General features: G+C 47.6%; 1 protein-coding gene across 1 annotated transcript in view; it reads right to left on the minus strand.

The window, feature by feature from the left end:
- The window catches only part of SERPINC1 (serpin family C member 1), a 17,095-nt gene extending 1,409 nt beyond the window's left edge, over window positions 1–15,686 (minus strand). Inside the window, exons 1-6 of the mRNA XM_023207035.1 lie at window positions 15,534–15,686; window positions 12,891–13,257; window positions 10,145–10,360; window positions 9,121–9,258; window positions 5,069–5,459; window positions 2,982–3,046 (exon numbers count right to left, since the gene is read on the minus strand). Coding sequence (XP_023062803.1) covers window positions 2,982–3,046; window positions 5,069–5,459; window positions 9,121–9,258; window positions 10,145–10,360; window positions 12,891–13,257; window positions 15,534–15,574 — 1,218 coding nt within the window. The 5' untranslated portion in view covers window positions 15,575–15,686. The remainder of the gene's footprint in view (window positions 1–2,981; window positions 3,047–5,068; window positions 5,460–9,120; window positions 9,259–10,144; window positions 10,361–12,890; window positions 13,258–15,533) is intronic.
- Window positions 15,687–16,548: the final 862 nt, after the last annotated feature.

Genomic DNA, 16,548 nt, shown 5'->3' on the forward strand with positions numbered 1-16,548 from the left:
CTTTTTTTTTTTTTTTTTTTTTTTTGTTGAGACGGAGTCTTGCTCTGTCGCTCAGGCTGGAGTGCAGTGGCCGGATCTCAGCTCACTGCAAGCTCCGCCTCCCGGGTTCACGCCATTCTCCTGCCTCAGCCTCCCAAGTAGCTGGGACTACAGGCGCCCGCCACCTCGCCCGGCTAGTTTTTTGTATTTTTAGTAGAGACGGGGTTTCACCGTGATAGCCAGGATGGTCTTGATCTCCTGACCTCGTGATCCGCCCGTCTCGGCCTCCCAAAGTGCTGGGATTACAGGCTTGAGCCACCGCGCCCAGCCGAGTTGACCACTTCTAATTGGAGTCCTTACAAGGGGATATTCAGTGAGAGTTAAAACCCTGAGGACTCAATTTCCCTTGCAGTCTTCCTTTCTTTCTTCCAAAAATCCATATGAAAGAGGGTGTGAGCAGTGTCATCTTAACTTCCAAAACCATTAATGCAGCACTGGTAAAATCCCTTGTTCTGATCTCAATACCTCTACTCTTGCTATTGTCTTAAAGGTCATTGACATCCATTGTCTTATAGACTATATCCCCACAATGAGGATTTTTGCACGTAGCCTTTCTGTCCACCCCAACTCCTGCTATCATTTGAGACAATTAAATTATCTCAGTAGGCTGGGCACGGTGGCCCATGCCTGTAATCCCAGCACTTTGGGAGGCCGAGTCAGGTGGATCACTTGAGGTCAGGAGTTTGAGACCATTGAACCCAGGAGGCGGAGGTTGCAGTGAACTGAGATCATGCCACTGCACTCCAGCCTGGGCGACAGAGCAAGACTCCATCTCAATGAAAAAAAAGAAGAAAAAAATCTCAGTAGGAGACCCATTCAACACCGTAGCCTCCCATTTCTTTCATCTCCTCACACCTAATGAGCATTACCACGTCAGCAAACCTGTCCATGGCTACACCCTGGACTTGCCATCTCAGAACTGCTCTACCTTTGAAATTATATTAATAGCATCCTTTTCTCAGACTATAACCTTGTGTTCTTTCAAGTTATCACATTTCCTCACTCCCGTTAAAATTCCACTTTCCTCTGAACCAGGCATTTCCTACTGAGCTCGATCCCTGGATCTATATTTGCTAGCACCATCCTCTGAAACCTTTCTTTTTGACTACAACCTTCATTCTTTTCGATTTCTTCAATTCTAGGAACTTCTCTACCATCGTCCCATCTCCTTTCCCTCACAGCCTGGCTCCCGCAAAGAATAGTCTATACCAGTGGTTCCCAAATCTCATTGTGCGTAAGAATCCCCTGAGGAGTTCAGTACGTACACGGATTCTCAGGGCCCATCCCAGAATCTCCAAAGATAAAACTCCCCAGATGACTGCTGCTGTTGGTCCATAGTTTAGTGTTTGCTTGAGAACAACTAGAACCAGAAGTTCCACAGGCTGTACACAGCTATTACTCTAACACAGGGTTCCATGCACACCTCAGCTGGGGGAACACTAGGTTAAGTGATATTCAACTGTTTTCTTTTTTTTTTTTTTTTTGAGACGGAGTCTCGCTCTGTCGCCCAGGCTGGAGTGCAGTGGTGCAATCTCGGCTCACTGCAAGCTCCGCCTCCCGGGTTCACGCCATTCTCCTGCCTCAGCCTCCCAAATAGCTGGGACTACAGGCGCCCGCCACCGCACCCGGCTAATTTTTTTATATTTTTAGTAGAGACGGGGTTTCACCGTGTTAGTCAGGATGGTCTCGATCTCCTGACCTCGTGATCCGCCCGTCTCAGCCTCCCAAAGTGCTGGGATTACAGGCGTGAGCCACCGTGCCCGGCTCAACTGTTTTCTTTACTGTGGGACTTCTCAGACCTCAGCATGCCAGTGTGTACTGTTCATCTCTCACGAGAGGATATACATTTATTTGACCACCTTTTCATTTCCTCCAGTGTAGTCTAGTACTCTAGTTGTCTGGAGCACACTTTAAGACACTGATGCACACTCACCAGCTTCCCTTTCTTACCTTCCATTTGCTCTTCATCCATTACCATTAGGCATGTGGCCACACTATTCTGTCATCAGAGAAAGGTAAACTATGGGCAGTCTCCAAACTTTTTTTTTTTTTTTTAAGACTTTTTGGTAGAGACAAGGTCTACTATGTTGCCCAGACTGGTTGCGAACTCCTGGGCTCAAGTGATCCTTCCATCTCACCCTCCCAAGGTACTGGGGTTACACGTGTGAACCACCACGCCTAGCCCTGGAGTCTTCTTACTAGATGCTATCCATTTTCTTAAAACTTCTCCCTGGGTTGGCTGGGTGCAGTGGTTCATGCTTGTAATCCCAGCACTTTGGGGGTGCCAAGGAGGTGGATCACCTGAGGTCGGGAGTTCAAGACCTGCCTGACCAACATGGAGAAACCCTGTCTCTACTAAAAATACAAAAATTAGCCAGGCATGGTGATGCGTGCCTGTCATCCCAGCTACTCAGGAGGCTGAGGCAGGAGAATTGCTTGAACCGGGAGGCAGAAGTTGCAGTGAGCTCTCGTGCCATTGCACTCTAGCCTGGGCAAAGAGCGAACGAAGCTCCGTCTCAAAAAAAAAAAAAAAAAAAAAAAACTTCTCCCTGGGTTTCTGCGACCCCATACTCTTCTGGTTCTCCTCATCCTGTAAATTCCTTCTTGATGGCCTTTGCTGGCTTCTTTTCCTATATCACCCTCCTAAATATTTGTGTTCCCGCTTGACCTGCTGCAGAAGAGGTAGTGGGAAGGAGGGCAGAACAATCACACCATGAGGGTTTCGGGGAGGGCTGTATTATAGCAGGCCTTGTGGAGGCCTTTTGCAGGCCTTAACACTGGAAACAGGCCTTTTCCACATGTGTGTTCTGTTGTGCATGCATCTCCTGTCTGTACCCTAAGAGCTAGTGGAGCAAGAACTCGAGTTAGAAATCACATGAAATACTGAATAATAAAGTGGCGGAAAAGTAGCATAGGAAGAGAGAGTCGGGAGGTGTACTCACCTCAAGAAATGCCTTATGGAATGCATCTGAGACATAGAGGTCATCCCGGCCTTCTGCAACAATACCTGGAAGGAAGACCGGAGAAGGCTTTGTGAGATGGGAGAAAGTTGGCTTCAACTCACAGATGGGAATTCAGTTTGAATTAAGAGATCCTTTGGGGCTTTTTGAAACGTAAGAAGAAATCCTAAATCTTCACCTAATCATAGTCTCACAATGAATATGTGTTAAAAATAATAAAGTACTTTGGGGGCCGAGTGCAGTGGCTCACACCTGTAATCCCAGCACTTTGGGAGGCCAAGGCGTACAGATCACCTGCGGTCAGGAGTTTGAGACACTCTGACTAATATGGTGAAACCTGTCTCTACCATGAAAATACAAAAATTAGCCAGGTGTGGCGAATGCCTGTAATCCCAGCTACTTGGGAGACTGAGGCAGGAGAATCGCTTGAATTTGGGAGGCGGAGGTTGCAATGAGCCAAGATCGCACCACTGCACTCCAGCCTGGACAACAAGAGCAAAACTACATCTCAAAAAACAATAATAATAATAATAATAATAATAAACTATTTTGGGCTTGTTCGGCGTGGCTCCTGATAATTCATTCTCAGGCTTCAGCTCTTTGTGGGAGAGAGAAAGGGCAAGACTCTGTTCTTACGGAAAAAAACTCACTCCATCCAGACAGAACATCTTTCTTTCCAGTCTGGCAACATTTTTAGTTTTCTAAACTAGCTTAAAGAGAGCCCAATAGTGCAGTGACTCACAGCTGTAATCCTAGCACTTCGGGGGGCCGAGGCGGGTAGATCACCTGAGGTTAGGAGTTCAAGACCAGCCTGGCCAACATGGTGAAACCCTGTCTCTACTAAAAATACAAAAATTAGCCGGGCACGGTGGCAGGCGCCTGTAATCCCAGCTCCTTGGGAGGCTGAGGCAGGAGAATCACTTGAACCCAGGAGGCGGAGGTTGCAGTGAGCTGAGATTACACCACTGCACTCCAGCCTGGGGGACAAGAGGGAGGCTTCATCTCAAAAAAAAACAAAAAGAAGCCCGATAAAGATAAATCTAATTACTTAACATCAGAAGCTTATTATATTATATTATTTATTTATTTAGCGATAGGGCCTCACTCTGTTGCTCAGTCTGGAAAGCAGTGGTGTGATCACAGTACACTACAGTGTTGACCTCCCAGGCTCAGGCAATCCTCCCAGCTCCACCTCCCAAGAAGCCAGGACTGCAGGTGTGCACCACCGTGCCTGGATAATTTTTTTTATTTTTTGTGGAGACCATCCTCACTATGTTGTCCAGGCTGGTCTCAAACTCGTGGGCTTAGACGATCCTCCCACCTCGGCCTCCCAAAGTGCTGGGATTACAGGTGTGAGCCACCGTGGCCAGCCAACTTCTTTAAAAGATACTTTAATGCACTGGGCGCAGTGGCTAACGCCTGTAATCCCAGCACTTTGGGAAGCCGAGGCAGGTGGATCACAAGGTCAAGAGTTCAAGACCATCCTGGCCAACATGGTGAAAGCCCGTCTCTACTAAGAACACAGAAATTAGCCAGGCGTGGTGGCGCAGGCCTGTAATCCCAGCTACTCAGGAGGCTGAGGCAGGAGAATTGCTTGAACCCGGGAGGCAGAGGTTGTAGTGAGCCGAGATCACACTGCTGCACTCCAGCCTGGGCAACAGAGTGAGACTCTGTCTCAAATAATAATAAGAATAATGATAATAAACGTCAGTGAGGCCTGTGTAATGGGAACCAAATTTCTCCAGCTCTTAATATCTGTGTCTTTGCTCTGAATTCCAATGCCCTTTCAAATTCCTCTCCACCTGGTCCCATCTCCTGTACCTGATACAGACTCGCAGGGCACCAGTGATGGCTGGGCCCATGGAGATCCAAGAACGAACTTCCCTTTTACAGAAGAGGAAACGGAGGCCTCAAAAGGAAAAGAGATGTCCACAAGTTAGCAGTAGAAACTAGGATCAGAATCCAGGAGTCCTGACTTGTTGCTCCTTTCTATTCTTTCTCCAACTCTTCCACTTTTGGTCAGACTACCTTGTGGGTAGAGCAGGGAGGAAACTCCTTCCTAGACAAACCTGGGAGTTTGGACTTTTCAGGGCTGAACAGATCGACAAGGCCCATGTCTTGCAGCTGCTCCTTCAAACTGAAGCCGTCCTCAATGCGGAAGCGGGGCATGTGGACTACCAGCATCATCTCCTCCAACTCATCCAGCCACTCCTGCAGCACCTCTGGGGTGAGTTCCTGCTCCACCTTGGTCAGGCTCTTCTCAGGCTTGGGCAGGATGAGCACCATGGTGATGTCATCACCCTTGAAGGGCAACTCAAGCACCTGGGTGCCTTCAGCCACGCGCCGATAACGGAACTTGGCTTCCTGGTACATCATAGACGCTGGACACGACTCTCCATCAGGCTTGTAGAACGGTTCCATCCTTGTGTTCTCAGGGCTAAACTCTGACTTCCACAGGCCCTGGAAGAGAATCACAAAGTGAGAACAAAAACCTTCATAGGAGGATATTTATTGACACAAGACATATTCATATTATAGTGTTACATTAATATATAAGTATAATTATTTGGAAACAAGACTGGAGGAATATGCACAAAAAGGTTAATAATGACTGTATCAGAATGATGGAATTATGAGAAGGTTTTCCTTTGTGTACTTTTCTGTATTTCCCCAGATTTTCAGCAGTGAATGTTTGCTTTTATAATCAGAAAAATAAAACCAAAACCAAGAACAATCTACAGGCCTCTCTGCAAGTCTCTTCTTGAGTTTAAATCTAATTGCCTTGTGCTGTCTGCCTTCCACCAACCTCTTTTCTTTTCTTTTTTTTTTTTTGAGACGGAGTTTTGCTCTAGTCGCGCAGGCTGGAGTGTAATGGCACAATCTCGGCTCACTGCAACCTCTGCCTCAGGGTTCAAGCAATTCTCCTGCCTCAGTCTCCCAAGTTGCTGGGATTACAGGCACCTGCCATCACGCCCGGCTAACTTTTTGTATTTTTAGTAGAAATAGGATTTCGCCATGTTGGTCAGGCTGGTCTCGAACTCCTGACCTCAGGTGATCCACCCTCCTTGGCACCCCCAAAGTGCTGGGATTACAGGCCTGAACCACTGCGCCCGGCCCCACCAACCTCTTTTCTAAGGGCCAACCTCCAAAGTCCTGCGCCCTGCCAGACACAGACACAGGTAACAGAGGATAAGCCCTGACTGACTTCCTTTTCAAACTGGGAGGGACCCTGAGATAGAAGACAGACTTTTGAAAATTACCATTCTTTATCATTTTCTAGCTCTGTAATTTGGGGACAAGCCATTTAACTCTTCTTTTTTGGGTGGGGGGACAGGGTCTCAATCTGTGCCCCATGTTGGAGTGATACAATGGCAAGCTCATGGCTCACTGCAGCCTCAACCTCCCAGGCTCAAGCTATCCTTCCACCTCAGCCTCCCAGGTGGCTAGGACTACAGGTGTGTGTAACCATGCCCAGCTAACTTTTTTAGTTTTTGTAAAGACAGGATCTCCCTGTGCTGCCCACGCTGATCTTGATCTTCTGTGCTTGAGTGATCCTCCTGCCTCAGTTTCCCAAAGTGCTGGGATCACAAGTGTGAGTCATCATGCCTGGCCCATTTAACTCTTCTGAGTAGTGGTTTCTTATCTGTAAAACTAGGAGCCGGTGATAGCTAATATTTATAGAATATGCTTACTGCCTGCCAGGCACTTTTCTAAGCATTTAACTTACACCTTATTTACATGCAGTAACTACCTCAGTATCCCTATGTGGTAGATGTATCCTTATTACCACATTATAGATGCAGAAATTGGAGCATAGAAAGATCTCGGGTAACTCACCCAAGTTCACATGGTCAGAAATGGAAGAGTCAGTATTTAAAATTAAGTAATCTGTCTGAGTGGCCCAGGTTTCATTTGTGATGTGAGAATCAGGAGGGCTAATAAATGTCGAATTGTTCTGCAAACTGTAAAGGGCAAATTCACATGGTGGAAATACAGTCTGCTCTGTCCTTGGAGAGGGGAAAACCGTAAGAAACAGAGCGACTGACAGCAGCAGCGACTGGCTAATCCCCTGGGCCCTGTGGGAGGGAATAATGTACCGGGAGGCACGTCCCAGGACAGGCAAAGTATGCCACAATTCTACCCGCCTCAAACTGGTTGCCTCCTGAGTGTCAGCGGTCTGCTTATTCCCACTCCCCTCTTCCTTTGCCTTCCCAAATGTAATCAAGTTGACACAGTCTTCAGAACACTACTCTGAGGAAAACAAGGCCTTCTGCATCAGTAAATAATAGCACCTCCCCTAAGTCTGAGGTGAGCCTGTCACCTAGAAGCTCAGAAGATTTAAGCTAAACCTGGATTTTACAGGAAAGAAAACTTTTTTTTTTTTTTTTTTTTTTTTTGAGATGGAGTCTCGCTCTGTCGCCCAGGCTGGAGTGCGGTGGCCCGATCTCAGCTCACTGCAAGCTCCGCCTCCCAGGTTCACGCCATTCTCCTGCCTCAGCCTCCCGAGTAGCTGGGACTACAGGCAAGAAAACATTTTTTAAAAAGATAAAATAGGCCAGGCGCAGTGGCTCATGCCTGTAATCCCAGCACTTTGGGAGGCCAAGGCAGGCCGATCATCTGAGGTCAGAAGTTCAAGACCAGCCTGGCCAACATGGTGAAACCCCATCTCTACTAAAAATACAAAAATTAGCTGGGCATGGCGGTGTGCGCCTGTAATCCCAGCTACTTGGGAGGTTGAGGCAGGAGAATTGCTTGAACCTGGGAGGCGGAGGTTGCAGTGAGCCGATTGCACCATTGCACTCCAGCCTGGGCGGCAAGAGCAAGACTCCATCTCAAAACAAAAACCAAAATATAAAATATATAAAAATAAATTTTAAAAACTAAAATTTAGGCAAAGGGAACTTTGATTCATTGTAGAAGCTGCTCCAGGTGACGGGGAAAAAATTGCAGCGCTGAAGATTGTGAACACATTGACTCTGTCATTTCATTCCAGTTTTCAAAATGGAGTTAACTGGACAGCAGAATCACATATATATGAGAGTTTGTCACTGGCACACCTTGCAGTGGGACATGATGGGTTTGTTTGCATGCCCACTCTGCCGTCAGCCTGGGGACACTACCACACCTCCCTGGACGGTAGCCCAGCAGCCATGGTTCAAACGGTTCTGGGCTCTCAGCAAATGTTTATGTCTGCCCAGACCATGCATGGACCATTTCTCAGAAAGGATCTACCTACACATGCCCAGTAGTGTTAAAGAGGGTAAGCTGGCCGCATGTGGTGGTTCATGCCTGTAATCCCAGCACTTTGGGAGGCCAAGGCAGAAGGATCGCTTGAGCCCACGAGTTCAAGACCAACCTGGGCTGTGGCATACAAAAAAATCAAAAACTTCACCTCCTATGGTGGCATGCACCTGTCGGGAGGCCAAGGTGGGAGGATCATTGGGATGGCTGGGATCACTGGGAGGTCAAGGCTGCAGTGAGCTGTGATTGTGCCACTGCACTCCAGCCTGGGTGACAGAGTGGGATTCCGTATTTAAACAATAAATAAAATAAAATAAATGGAGGCAAAGAAGAAATAAGGCAGGGACAAGGAGGCAGAAGCAGGCGCTTTGGAGAAGTTGGTTCAGCTCTCTGCCTTCTACTGTCGGAATCTGTTCATGTAGTCCTTAGGCTTTTTTTGCCCATTTGGATTGACCTGCCCTGCTGACCTGTGTAGCTTTAGGCAGTCCATTTGCCCTCTCAGGGCTTCGGTCTCACCATTTAAAAAAAAAAAAAGGGCGGGAGCGGGGGCAGGCGCGGTGGCTCACGTCTGTAATCCCAGCACTTTGGGAGGCCGAGGAGGGCGGATCACAAGGTCAGAAGATCGAGACCATCCTGGCTAACACGGAGAAACCCCTTCTCTACTAAAAAAAAATACAAAAAATTAGCCAGGCGCGGTGGTGGGCGCCTGTAGTCCCAGCTACTCGGGAGGCTGAGCCAGGAGAATGGCGGGAACCTGGGAGGCGGAGCTTGCAGTGAGCCGAGATGCGCGTTTCAAAAAAAAAAAAAAAAAGCTGGGGGGGGGGGTAAACTGAAGAGTAAGAGGAAGTCGCCGGGGTCTCTCCAGGGTCATTCTGAGTACCTTGAAGTAAATGGTGTTAACCAGCACCAGAACAGTGAGCTCGTTGATGGCTTCCGGGGGAATGACATCGGTGATTCGGCCTTCGGTCTTATTGGACACCCATTTGTTGATGGCCGCTCTGGATTGCTCTGCATTTTCCTGAGGAGAACAGAAAATAAACCTACTCACCTGTGCTATTCAATTGGCTTCCCCATTTTCCCAGGCAGAGTTTTATTTTTCTCACCATCCCTCTGCCCTTTCCCACCATTCGATTAAGAAGCCATCGCTCTAATCCAAATTGGGGAAACCTCACATATCTAATGTAGTTCCATGAATTTTTCCTGTAGTTAATAAATATTATCAGAAGAAAAAGAACAAAAAGAAATAGGAAGAAATCAAGGAAAAGAAGGAAGACGAAAACAGTCTGGGAAAAATAAGATAAAATATTATTTTCTCTGACTTTGGAAAACCTGAACTCACAAAAGTAGAGTTTCCAAGGCATGTTCCAGGGAAAGCAATGAATGATTGCAGGTTATATGGGGTTGGCAGGTTATATGAAGGAGAGAAATGCCTGTGCAGTCAAATACATTTGAGGAATGCTGATTGAATAAGGCCAACAGATTTGTTGCGGAGTTTCTCAGAACCTTCATAGGCCCGTGTTCTTCATGAATCTCCAAGAGGAGAATATAACATGCATCATGTACCAACTTTATTTGACCATGATAACTGTTCAAATTAAGTAAGATATCTTGTAGGACTGGCACCTTCAAAACACCCTTTGGTATATATTTGAAGTTGGTGGATGGAATGAAGAATTGATTATTTATTCACGTTTTCCTGGGCAGTCACTACAAGCTAAGCATGGATACCATTGATTTCTCAGGTTTCAAGTAAGAATAACTATTCCAGGGCTTCTGACTTGTAGTCAGCCCTCCAACAGTCTTCAGCAGCAAAGCAGTGTGAATTTGGATGCTGTTTCTCCACCTCCTCAATCTCTGAGTGGAGAGGAAGAACTCGGAGTTCAGGGGTAACATCTGCAACTCACCTTGAAGTCCAGGGGCTGGAGCTTGGCTCCATATACCAACTCACTGATGTCCTGGTAGGTCTCATTGAAGGTAAGGGATTTGTCTCCAAAAAGGCGATTGGCTGATACTAACTTGGAGGATTTGTTGGCTTTTCGATAGAGTCGGCAGTTCAGTTTGGCAAAGAAGAAGTGGATCTGATCAGATGTTTTCTCAGATATGGTGTCAAACTTAAATACCTACAGAAGTCAAAAAAATGGTGGTGAGTTTGGTGGGCAGCCTGGCTAACATGGGTGGTGAGCACAGGCTGGTCAGTCTCTGACTAATAGCCACCTCAGTTGTGAACTCCTTCAAGCACAGTACCTGGGACAGCATAAATGCTCAACTCTTGTGTTCTGATGAATAAAGGGATAAAAGAAGAATGAAGGGTAGGAAGGAAAAAGGGAAAAAGAGAGACTAGGTCTCCACTAAAGTCTCTAAAGGGCTCTAGATCAACACACAGATGTTTTCTTGCTGGAATGGGAAAAGTCCTCTTGGTGATTCTGGACAAAGAGAATCAGGACAGTGTCCTTTCTTGTCGCAAACACTTTTGTGGCATCTCCTGGGGCCAGCTGCTCATGGAGGCTCTGGGATACTGGTGGTAGGGGTGAAAAAGGAAGAGTGAATCTATCAGCAAGGGATTAAACAGGCCCAGAATCCAAGAGTCTCAGGGTTGAAAACGACTTAGAAGTCATCCATGCTATGAAGATGGAATCCCCCAGTGCCCACCCATTTGGGAGGCAAATGGGTGAGGCTGTTCCCCTCCTGCCCTTCCCGTGCTTTCTCCTCAGGCTACAAAAGGCCTTTTGGTTTTATCTGTTCTCTGCCTTTGGTTTTCCTGATTTTGTTCCAACAGGCACTTTTTTTTGTGGGGGGGGATTATACTTTTGATCAAAAGCTTGGTGCTGAATTTCTCTTTTCTCCAGAGAGATTCCGTCTCACCCTGCTTTCGAACACATGGCGTTTGTGTAGAGGGGAGGACCCAAGGAACATGCGTGGTTTGGAAGCAGTGTTCTGTTCTTCTTGTAGGAAGGGTTCCATTTAAGATCTTACTTGGGGACAGAGACATGAGAGATATGGAAGTGCTTTGAGACCAGTACCAATGTATACAAAAATGACTGAAGGGCCCAGAGAAGGCAGTACTAAGTGTCTTAAGGGTTTTTAAACCTACAGTTTCTTTCGGGGAGTGAAGACTTGGGTTAACTCATCCCAGAGCCCTGAGCAAAGGTGATGAAGTTCCATGGAAACTGACCGCTAGAATAGAAGGAACCCTTCTAAGACCCACAGACTTTAGTGTCCAAGTCCAAATAAGCACTGTATACCATCTTCAAGGGATTCATGCCTCCCTATTGATGAACTCTGCCTCCAAAGTGTGATCCAACCTGAAGAAAGACAGTCAGGCAGCCAAGCCAAGGACAGATTAAAGATCTAGGGTTTCCATCCATGACTTATCATAGCCCCAGAGGCCAATAGTGATCAATCAATCCATGACGCTTCATCTTATCATGCCCTACTTCCCTCCCAGAAAAGGCAGTGGGGAAAAGGGGGTGGGAACTAAGTCACTGAGCTGAAATGATCCATACTTCCCAGAGCCAGAAAACACTCTCATGTCCTTGAGGCTTCTCTTGGCTTTCCTGGGCCCCTGGTCTCAATATACCATCCTAGGCTGGGTGTGGTGGCTCCCACCTGTAACCCCAGCACTTTGGGAGGCCAAGGCGGGCAGATCACTTGAAGTCAAGAGTTTGAGGCCGGGCGCAGTGGCTGATGCCCATAATCTCAGCACTTTGGGAGGCCAAGGCAGATGAATCACGAGGTCAGGAGTTCAAGACCAGCCTGGCCAACATGGTGAAACCCTGTCTCTACTAAAAATACAAAATGGTGCCAGGCGCCTATAATCCCAGCTACTCAGGAGGCTGAGGCAGAGAATTGCTTGAACCCGGGAGGTGGAGGTTGCAGTGAGCCGAGATTGCACCACTGCACCCCAGCCTGGGTGACAAAGCGAGACTCCCTCTCAAAAAAAAAAAAAGAGTTTGAGACCAGCCTGACCAACATGGTGAAACCCCATCTCTACTAAAAATACAAAAATTAGCTGGGCGTGGTGGCGTGTGCCTGTAATCCCAGCTACTCAGGAGGCTGAGGTGGGAGAATTGCTTGAACCCGGGAGGTGGAGGTTGCAGTGAGTCGAGACTGCACCACTGCACTCCAGCCTGGGCAATAGAGTGAGACTCCATCTCAAAAAAATAATAATACTCATAATAATATCCTAGAATTTTTTTCCACAAGAGCCCATTTGCCTGATGTCACCAGATGGTAAAGCTCCTCTTCTTCTGCCAGAGGAGGGACTGGCACAACACATTGCCTGGCACAGAGGAAGTGCTGAATGAATAAATAAATAATGATCAAATGAGTGAGTAAACATATAGATGAAAAAATTACTAAAGAGAGAAGTTGAAAGAGATAGAAGCCCTCCCCCATTGCAAAGTTGCTCAAAGGAGGAAACCAGGATTTAAAAAGCAGATATCCAGGTGGTAATTCCTTGGCTAATTTTTTGAAAAATGGTTTTCAAAGGGAATTATAACACATGAAGTAGTGATTCAAAGGGAATCGTAATGCATAAAGAGCGCTTTTAGTGGCCTGCAGTGTTGGTTGAGGAGTCACTGGACTTGGACCTATGCAAGCCCCAAAGGTGCTCCTAGCAAGGTGGCTGGGCAGAAGACCTTTGGGTCATACCTCCATCAGTTGCTTGAGGGTGTCATTACAGGCACCCAGCTTGGTCATAGCAAAAGCCGTGGAGACACTCAGGGGTGACAGGAAAATGTTATCCTTGTCATTCTTGGAATCTGCCAGGTGCTGATAGAAAGTGGTAGCAAAGCGGGAATTGGCCTTGGACAGTTCCCAGACGCGCCGGTTGGTGGCCTCGGGGATCTTCTGTTCTGAGCCCTCATCCTCAGTTGCCTTCTTCTCCGGGGAGCGGTAAATGCACATGGGATTCATGGGAATGTCCCGTGGCTTGGCTGTGCAGATGTCCACAGGGCTCCCATGACAGGTCACACAGTCCCAGAGGCCAACGAGTAGCAAGGACAGAAGATAAACCTTCCTGCAAGGGGGCGAAATGCTGAGTTAAGCTAGGCTGCAACCCCTAGCCCCACTGCCCACCACAGGGTTGCCTCAGTAAAGCAGAGGATTCCAGCCCACCTGGTGTGGCCAAGAGAAAGTACAAGGGTCCAGGCTGAACCTAGAACAGGTTCAGTCCTAAACTTGCCAGGGGATAGTTCAGTTGCCTGAACATGGTCATGTTGGAATTAGAATCAACTGATGGCTATTTGAAGTATTATGTGCTCAATTTCCCCATGCTGGGAGAAAAAAGAGTGCAAAGCTTCCTGTTTGTGACATGGAACATGCGTGCCTAAAAAAATCGGCTGGGAACTTTAGTGCCCAGTGAAGAGTCAGGGCGGTAGGGGGAGTCACCTACAGAAACTGTTTGGGGAAGGACTGATAGGTGCAACAGAGAGATTTCAGCAACACAAGAGAGGTAAGAAGAAATGGATGGAGCAAAGGCAATATCTGGCCAGGCGCGGTGGCTCACGCCTGTAATCCCAGCACTTTGGGAGGCTGAGGCGGGCAGATCACTTGAGGTTGGGTGTTCAAGATCAGCCTGAACAGCATGGTGAAACCCCATCTCTACTAAAAATACAAAACTTAGCTGGGTGTGGTGGTGCACACCTGTAGTCCCAAGCTACTAGGGAGACTGAGGCAGGAGACTTGCTTGAACCCAGGAGGTGAAGATTGCAGTGAGCTGAGATTGCACCACTGCACTCCAACCTGGTGGACAAAGTGAGACTCTGTCTCAAAACAACAACAACAACAACAACAAAACAATGGCAACATCTGTGTGCTGAAGATTCCCACATATCTAGCTCCAGCCCTAACCCTTCCACTGAGCTCCAGACTGACTATTTGCTGGACAATTCCACCAGAAACTCCTACAAGTTCTTTAGGGAAACAGGGACAAAGTGACCTGGTAATTAATTCTCCATGAAGTGCCTGCTCCTCGTGTCCTCCAGCCCAGTTAATGGACTCAGTGAATTCAGTACAGAAACCCGAGAATCACCCTGAATTCCTCTCTCTCCTCCTCATTTAGTCAAACCCCAGAGTCAATCAGTTCTGTTTTTTTTTACTCTTTCACCAGTTATTGCCACTGCTTTAGTTCAGCCTCTCATCCTTTTTTATTGCCTGGAATTTTTAATAGTCTCCAACATGGATTCAATGAAGGTAAACGAAGTTAATTTCACATTTTAAAAAAATGAGGTAGTTGGGACACTGGATGAAGCAAATCAAGAGATAAAGTCTCTTGTAATATTTTTTGTAGATAAGACAAGGGTGGGCTGCCTCCAACTGGTTTAGGGTCCCTGGGTGTACAGAAGGGAGTCCGTCCGTGGGTACTGGATCTTCCCATCTTCTCCTGGGAGAGAAAGAGAGGCGCCCAGTGCAGATTCACAGACGTGGTCTGCTGGGCAAGCACGGGGCTGGCTGGAAGCTGGGGCAGCTGAGAGGGACTTGCCTTCTTGCGTGGTCTGAGTCCAGTTCTGCAGCCCTTTCAAGAACAGAGGTGCAAAGCGGGAAAGAAGCAGAGGCACCAAGGGAGATGTGGAAGGCAGGCTGAAGTAGCAGAGAGAGAGAGGAGAGGACCCTGCCATTCATCTTCCCATCTCCACTGCCTTCGGTTGCCCACTCTGTCCTTCAGCTACATTTGGAAATGCAATTCGAGGCTGAGTGGACCCTGGGAGGGCTGTGAAGCACAAATTAAAACCAAGACAGTTGTGCCACCGCCCCATTTCTAGCCTCCTGTGACAACTCAGATGAAGAAAGGAATGTGTGTGACATTGAGGGAGGGACAGCTCTCACTGTGAGAAAAGGAAGCAGTTTCGGCCCTTTAGTCAAAGGTCACTGGGATCTTCGGTGGGGGCAGAGTGGAGTGGATCTGAGTGGAAGAAGGAGCAAACAGGGAGTGAGGAGGTCCTCGTGGGTAACATTTGCTCTCTTCCCGGATGTACGCAGGCCCTGGGGATTCGCCTTGGAGCATCCCCTGGATTCTGTGAGTGCTGGCGTCCTGCACAGCATCATTACACCAGGGATGACATCCCCCTTGTTTCTTAGGCTGGGGACCCAAGGTGTGGCTTAGGAAAGGCCTTACCCCAAGGGGGGAGGTGGGAGGGAGGGCGCTTGAAATGACGTCTTCCAAACTGGTCTTTGACTGTAACTACCAGGGAGAGGGCCTGGTCTTCTCAAAGGTGTTAGAGGTCATTCCTGTGAGTCCTTTGGAGGTCAGAAAACCCAGTGAGGGCAGCCAAGGGGAAAGCTCACCCCTCTTACCTTTTTCCAGAGGCTACGGTTCCTATCACATTGGAATACATGGTCGCTAATCTTCCACAGGGCTGGGCAAGTGGAGATGGTGTGGTCTGAGGCAATCTGTCTGAAAACTGGTTCTTTCCTCTAAATCTCACCGAGGTTCCAGAGGCCAGGGTGCAGCAGGGAGCTGGTCAGGAGGGGGAACTGAGGTCAAAGGCTGATGACCAGTTCCCAGGGTTAAGCAAAGTGTAGAGCCCAGTGTTGTTTAATTAGTAGAGAAGTTTCAAAGTTCAATCAGGCTCAGGGAAAGCCTGAGCCACCTCTCTTGCCCACGCTGCCTCACTCTCTTCCTCAGCTTTATGGAAAAGGAAAAGGAAAAGGAAAAGGAAAAGGAGAGCATGTTCGTACCCTCAAACTTGGTTAGGAAATACCTGACTGAGGAGAAATTTGTCTGCAGGATTTTTTCTTTCTGGTTAACCATATCAGAAGATAGAAATAGCTAATGTCCAAAAACTTCTAGCCCTCTACCTGTAATTCCCTCTCTCATAGTTTTCTTTATGGACAGAGAGAGAGAGAGAGAGAAATATCTAATTAGAGGAGGCGAAGAGGACAAGCTGCTACCTTCAGGCATCTGAGCGCCAAGGTGTCCCTGGTGCAGACAAGGAAAACACAGTGGTTACACCTGTGGCCCACAGAGAGCCCCATTCCCCAGAGCCCTGAAGTGGTGGGACAGGGACAGAAGAGCAGGGCCTCGGGGTGCATGCCAAGTGTGTTTCTAAGGGGTGTGAGCAGCTGAGAAATACTTAGCAAAACTCTATTGGGGATCAGGAGACAGAATGTAGGGCAGGTAAAAAACCCACGTACAACTGCTGAAATAAAAACAAACTAAATTATATTTATGTGTATTGTTACTTTTATTAGTTATGAGGGAGATTGGGTAAATTCAAACTAACAGAGATAAAGGGCAAGTTTGTTTACATTTCCCTCTTCTGAAATAGCCAAAAGCACCATCACAAGGATTGAGCTACCGAGTTCACAG

The sequence above is a fragment of the Piliocolobus tephrosceles genome, chromosome 1, assembly GCF_002776525.5.
Source record: "Piliocolobus tephrosceles isolate RC106 chromosome 1, ASM277652v3, whole genome shotgun sequence".
NCBI classification, from domain to species: domain Eukaryota; kingdom Metazoa; phylum Chordata; class Mammalia; order Primates; family Cercopithecidae; genus Piliocolobus; species Piliocolobus tephrosceles.